Below are 6,119 nucleotides of genomic sequence, written 5' to 3' on the forward strand. Positions count from 1 at the left end.
TCACACCGCGCAGGGGGCGGGGCCAAGCGCGCGAGACATGTCAATCACCCCAGACTCACACCCCACCCCTCGGCCGGACCAAACCAAGTGCAGCGCAATGGAAGGGGGGGGAGGATGCGTGAAGGGAACAGACGGGACAAACCACGGAGGCGGGCCTGGGGAGGGCACGGGAAAAGGACGAAGGGGAGCACAGGGCGGAGCCCACAGCGAGCACGGCTCACACCGGCCAGGGCCTAGAGAAATCCCACCTCTAATACAACCGCCCACCCCACCCCCAGTGATCCGTCCCAGCTCTCACCCCAGCCAGGGCCTAGAGAAATACCGACTTTAATACAACCGCCAGTTCCTTTGGTATAGCGGGGCCGGGGGCCTGGGGCTGCGACGGGCGGGGCTGCGCTTTGGCTTGGGGGGAGTTACACTGTGCATGCAGGGGGGTCCTCCCGCCAGCCCCCCGGGGCTGCCAGAATTGCCCAGGCCCCAGCCGGGCGGGCAGGGAGGAAGCGGACGTGGTGGCGCGTGTCCTGGAGCACAAGCGTGTCACGGATGGGGTACAGGGTGCTGGGAGCAGGGAGGAGGCTCTGTCCCCAGCCCCTGCCCTTGCATAAGAGTGTGGGACCTGCGGGGTCAAGGCACAGTTAACACGTAAAGTGATCCGGTACAGTCGAGGGCCTCGTGCCTGGGGGAGCAGAGCCCCCCCACTGGCCCCCTCCTCGGCCCAGGGGCCAGAGATAAGGACAGGCTGTCTCTGGCTCAGGGGGGTTTAGCCCTGCCAGTCCTGAGCCCGTGCTGGTGAGCACAAGAATGGCTGTGGCACGACAGCAGGTAGGAGCTGAGCTGAGCTGCTCTGCAAAGGCTGGAGCTGAGGGTTAGGGGCTTTGCAAGAACAGTTCCCCACCCTGCAGGCACTCACAGCCTGAGCCCCCCATGGCCACCAGCTCCATGTGGTGAAAGGAGAGAGGCCCTGTTCTCAGCCAAGTCCGAGCTCAGTGCCGGGTGGAGCTTGTAGAAGAGTCTGAGGGCTCCCTGGGGCATTGAACAGGGCCGAGGGCTGCGCATTGGGGGTGCTGTGCACTGGGGCCCCCAGGCGCTCACAATCTCCTCTCCACTGGCTGCTGCAGGCACATCTCACTGCCAGCCGAGATGATGGGCAGGTGATTGTCCATGTGGTAGCTGATGAGGTGGCTGACGCTCTCAAAGCGATGATCTTTTGTCCGCACCTGGGGGGCCAGAAAAGGGGTGCTTCAGGAGGCTGTCAGTGCCCACGTAAGGCCAGAGCCACCACCCTCCATGGCATGGGCTAGGCACAGACCTGTGGTTGCCATCTCACACCCATGCTCCACCAGGCCCTCTCCATCCTCAAAGCCAGCCCAGAGTTGTCCCCTGATGACCAGCGCACAACCCCAATGCTCTAGTAGCTCTTGTAACCCCTAGGACCCCCCAGGTCCCTACAAAGACTCACCACTCCCTCGGGATCGACGAGCAGCAAATGCTTGGGCTGCCCACCCTGCAAGCCAGTCAGCACGTACTGGCCCGGGGTGGTGGTGCTTTCCCGAACCAGAAAGTCTCCGTTCACCTTCAGCAGCTTCTCAGCCTCCTTGCGGTTCATCTTCCCATGGTACCAGGGCTCCCGTCTCAGCTGCTCCTCCATGGAGGCCACCACCTGGGCGGGGGGCAGCCCCACAGGCACAGATGGGGGCACACGCAGGGCATCTTCGAAGGGCTCTGCAGAGAGAGAAGAGCAGAGGGACCATGACCGAGCCCACAGCCACCCACACCCTGCCCTGGCTGCAGCCACTGTTGCACTCACTCATGTCGAAAAGGTCCCTCTGTGTGCTGCCGTTGGCTGTGGCACCGGCAGCTGAAGCTTGGCGTGTCTTGTCTATGTTCTGCACGTTGACGTAAGATGGGTCATCAAACAGGTCCGTGCGGCCAGGTGTGCCTGCTGGAGCTGCGTATTTTTCTCTCCCTGCTACCAGGAACACTGTGGTCAGCAGGGCTTCAGCCCACCTTGTCCCCCCACCAGTGCCCACCATCAGAGCACTCAGGGTCCGTGAAAGAGGATGGAGGCTGGCCACACCCATCACATTACCTTGGGCAGGAGTATGCTGCTTCTGGGCGTCATACTCCCCACCGGATGATTGGCCGACAGGCTGCAGGGAGAGGCAGTGATGAGCCCCCACCCCCTTTCCTGCTCCCCACACCCCAGGCTGTTAGAGACGCCGGGGAGACATGAATAACCTTCAGCAGAACCCATGGCCCAGTTGGGGTCCCTACATCTCCCTTACAAGATGGTGCCTCCCCAAAAGGACATGCCCCGAGCCTCACCAGTGTGGCACCCAAGTGATTTGGGGTCTGAGCAGCCCCATCCTGCAGCCGCATGTCCACAACCCCCCCAATGGGAGGTTCCTTGCCAGGGAAGTCATTGTAGTACTGGTGATCCGGGGCTGGTTCCTCCTCTTCTTCGTCCCAGGCAGAGCCATCAAACCCTGCCATCCTGGGAGAGCACAGCACAGATAAGCCTGTGACAGCAGCCACGGCTGCATCCCCTCTCCAAAACCACCTTCCTCCTCCTCACACAACCCTGCCCTGACCTGTCGTGGGGGGTCACCAGCTTTGGGGGATTCTTCAGGTACTGCTTGAAGCGCAGCTCAAAGGCCTGCCCGATGGTGCTGATGACATCCTGTGCCAAGCCTTCAGGACACTCCAGGATATGGCAGGCTGGGTAGAAAAAAGAGGGATGGAATTGTGGAACTCCAGCACTAAAAGGTTCTTCACCCCTGAGCCTGCCCTGTACACCCCAGAGCTTTCTTACAGGTCACCCAGTTTCCTGCCCTACACTGAGCTGATCCTAAACACCTCCAAAGTGGGGCTCTGGCACTGAGGACCCTTGCAGCACCCTCACCTCTCTGATTGACGGGATCTTTGGCAACATAGGCAACGTATTCGGCTGTGTCCTGTGGGTGAGACAGCAGCAGTGAGACAGGGCTGCTGGGGAGCACTGGGCCTGACACCTTGGGAGAGGGCAGGAGAGGCACCAGTCCCCTACACACGGCGTGGATGGGGACCTTGCATACTCACCGGGTCTCCCCCTGAGGCGAAGGATATAGACTGCATGTGGTGGTTGGCGATGATCTGCGAAGTGGAGAGCTTGTTGGACACAGCCAGGAATTTCTTGTTACCCACCCAGGGGTGGCACATCCCGCTCCTCCCAGGGCTGACCCACCATGGGGGCTCAAAATCCTCCAGAGCCCTGGTTATGAGCCACAGACCACCAGGAAAAGGACTGGGACATCACCAGAAGTGGGGTCAAAACCAGGAGATCTGGCCCCAGGCAAGGGAACTTGGGTCTCACCATCTCCAGGAGAGAGCCCACAAAGCACAAGGGACATTCCTCCCAGCTCTTCAGCCCCAGGGACTGTGGGGAGGTGGGCACTCATCACACAGCCCACCCAGACATTCCCTGGGGAGGCTGGGGGCATCCCCTGCCCCAGTGAGACCTGGGGTGAGGTACATGAGGATGCACCTGCGTGTCCAAAGCCAGTCCAACCCCTCCCCACTCTCACCTGCTTGCAGTCTGAAGCCATGAGGTTGAGGCTGCTGGTAGAGATGGTCAGGGTGATGGGCATGCCTGCAAACTTCAGGTTGCTCTTGCCCAGGATGGAGTTCAGGGAGCGGCTGCAGGGCTAGGGGCAAATGGTAGTGTGGAGAAGGGGCTCCCCAGACCAGACAGCCCAGGAGCAGGAGGACAGAGCACATCCCACTGCTTCCACAGCAGAGATGGGCACCTTGTCTTCACCACTGGCTCTGGCCCAAGCCTTAGTTAGGAGATCAGAGCCCTGGGCTGACCAGCATGGCACTGCCAGCTGGGCTGGGATCTGATCCTTGGCCCTGTGCCCAAATCAGCCATGCATGATCCCCCAGCAGCTCCCCAGCCTGGCCTCACCTTCCTTCTCCTCACAGCTCCCTTGGCACCAGGCACAGCCTCACATACCAGCCCAATGGCCTCCCTGCAGGGAGTAAAGTGAGATGTCAGTCCTCACAGTGCCTGCCTTGCCCCAAGACCCCCCCAGCCACAGGACTGAGGACATGGGGATCAGCACAGGAGAGACAGGGTGACAAAGGGGAAGCTCTCAGGCAGTACTAGCTGGGGCTCTTTGGGTGGGCAAAGTGGTCTGGTATTAGTATTTGATGGGCTGCAGCAGCCCATGGCCCCCAGTGAAAGCCCCACGTGCTACCAGGGGCTTGCGTAGGGCTCAGACAACTTCCTCACCCCTCCCCAAAAGGAGCAGCCCCTGGGGAAAGGCAGAGCTCACCTCGTGACCTGTGTCCTGGTGTTGAAATCCAGAGCCCTCATGGACTGAAGCACTTCCACACAGCCCATGTACTGTGCAAGAGAGCAAGGTGAGCTTGGCCAGCCATGGGGTTTGCCCCCATGCAGCAAGGGAGGGGGCTGGGGCCTCAAGCACCCCAGCTCTGCAGCAGTAACTTCCCTGGGAATCCCACTGCCCATTGCCCTGCCCTCCCCCTCCCCCAAAGAGCATGGTGCATCCTACCACCAGGAGGTCCCCAAACCCCCCCAGTGACCCCTCCCACTCTCCCCCACTCCCCAGCACTCACCCGGACATGGTAGGAGACACCGGAGCCCATGACCTTGTCATCGGGATGCAGCCAGCCACGGGTAGGCTTATTGACAAAGCTGCCATGGCGGGTCCATTCATCACCCCCCAGCTGGCCACCTTCCACCCGCGTCTTCTTCCCACAGCTCAGCTTGTTCATATCCTGGGAACAGACAGTGACAGGTCTCGCTGAGCCAGGGCTGGCAGCACCCCCTGGCACCAGTGCTGGCATCCCAGGGGGACCAGGTTCCCCTGGGCTGCTGCTGGCTGAAGAGCCCCGCAAGCTGAGCAGGTTGGCGGGATTGGAGAGCTTCAGGTTGGCCATTTTGGGGAAGAAGGAGCAGAGGGTGGTAGGGCTCTCCTCCAACTCAGGTGAGAGCTCCCCAAGAGGTGCAGCATGGCTGAGGGAGGAGGAGGACAGGGAATCAGGCAGAGACCGCATGCTTGCAAGGGACTCCACTGGGGAGGGCGGGACTCCCAGACCCCCTATGGCCTCCTCCAGAGAGGAGACAGACTCGTTCCGCAGGTGGCTGTATTTGCTCTTTTGCAGGAGATCCATGCTGGAGACAGGTGAGAAGGGCCACTGCCGCCCTGTCCAGAGTGGTGAATGCAGCCAGCTGGGCCTCACAGGGACCCCACCGAGAGTCCGAGTGCCTGCAGCCACCGGGAAGCTGCCCCCAAGCAGAAGCCTTGGCTGAGCTCTGTGCTAGGTCCACGCCAGCCCGGCATGGCTGGCAGGGAGAGCTGGGCCTGGGACGCTGGGCAGCGGGTCCAGGGACTGCCCGGCACCAGCAGGTACAGCCTATCAATCGTGATCGGCGTCAGCAAGGATGTGCAGATCCGTTCAGACTGAGAGCAGCACACCACAGCAGGGAGGAAATGGGGCTGCAGCGACACCCTGGGGAGCCGCTGGCACAGGGAGGGGAGCTCAGAATGCTCTGTCCCCAGCCTGGAGGTCCTCAAGCCCCTTGCCACTCCAACACCAGGCCAGCAACAAATCCCATTGTCTTCATCCAGGGCCAGATCCAGCTCCCTCTGCCCTGCTGCTGGGTTCAGCACGGCCACCCTCCGCCCCACAGCTCACTCCAGCCCCTGTGCCGCTGCCCGCTAAGAGAAAATCAAAAGCATGAATATTTAAAGCCCGGAGACAAGGCAGACACAGAGTGCATCCAAGCCCATCCCAGCCCTGCTCCGAGCAATGTCCAGGAGGGAACAAGGTCCTTCTGTGGCAGCCAGCACCATGCAACCCACGTGCCGGCGGTGAGCAGCTGCTGTTGGCTCGCTGGGCTCTGCCGGGGGGAGCAGCGATGCCGAGATGACACCGCTGCTCGCAGCTTCCTGGAATACAGGGACATGCAGTCCTTTGAGAGCACAGATCTTGCCTGGAGGGCTGGTGGGAGAAAGAGGAGGATGGCCAGGAGCAGGATACAGGTAGGCTGTGCGTTGGGCGAGGCAGGGCTCAGCACGAACCCCCAGCCATGGTGGGGAGCCAGGGGGAGAGGC

General features: G+C 61.6%; 1 protein-coding gene across 5 annotated transcripts in view; it reads right to left on the minus strand.

The window, feature by feature from the left end:
* Positions 1 to 310: 310 nt before the first annotated feature.
* Positions 311 to 6,119, minus strand: part of SHC1 (SHC adaptor protein 1) — an 8,550-nt gene continuing 2,741 nt past the window's right edge. The window contains exons 1-13 of one of the 5 annotated variants that reach the window (XM_017727954.1): positions 5,999 to 6,113; positions 4,618 to 4,779; positions 4,314 to 4,384; positions 3,944 to 4,007; positions 3,564 to 3,683; positions 3,079 to 3,132; positions 2,903 to 2,954; positions 2,592 to 2,718; positions 2,326 to 2,494; positions 2,090 to 2,150; positions 1,808 to 1,969; positions 1,460 to 1,722; positions 311 to 1,217 (exon numbers count right to left, since the gene is read on the minus strand). In XM_017727954.1, coding sequence (XP_017583443.1) covers positions 1,089 to 1,217; positions 1,460 to 1,722; positions 1,808 to 1,969; positions 2,090 to 2,150; positions 2,326 to 2,494; positions 2,592 to 2,718; positions 2,903 to 2,954; positions 3,079 to 3,132; positions 3,564 to 3,683; positions 3,944 to 4,007; positions 4,314 to 4,384; positions 4,618 to 4,776 — 1,431 coding nt within the window. In that variant the 5' untranslated portion in view covers positions 4,777 to 4,779; positions 5,999 to 6,113 and the 3' untranslated portion in view covers positions 311 to 1,088. Of the gene's footprint in view, positions 1,218 to 1,459; positions 1,723 to 1,807; positions 1,970 to 2,089; positions 2,151 to 2,325; positions 2,495 to 2,591; positions 2,719 to 2,902; positions 2,955 to 3,078; positions 3,133 to 3,563; positions 3,684 to 3,943; positions 4,008 to 4,313; positions 4,385 to 4,617; positions 6,114 to 6,119 lie in introns of those variants that run through there. The other 4 variants (XM_017727953.1, XM_017727952.1, XM_017727951.1 and 1 more) reach the window with 4 other exon arrangements.

This window comes from Corvus brachyrhynchos, unplaced genomic scaffold (genome assembly GCF_000691975.1).
Source record: "Corvus brachyrhynchos isolate BGI_N302 unplaced genomic scaffold, ASM69197v1 scaffold122, whole genome shotgun sequence".
Lineage (NCBI taxonomy): Eukaryota > Metazoa > Chordata > Aves > Passeriformes > Corvidae > Corvus > Corvus brachyrhynchos.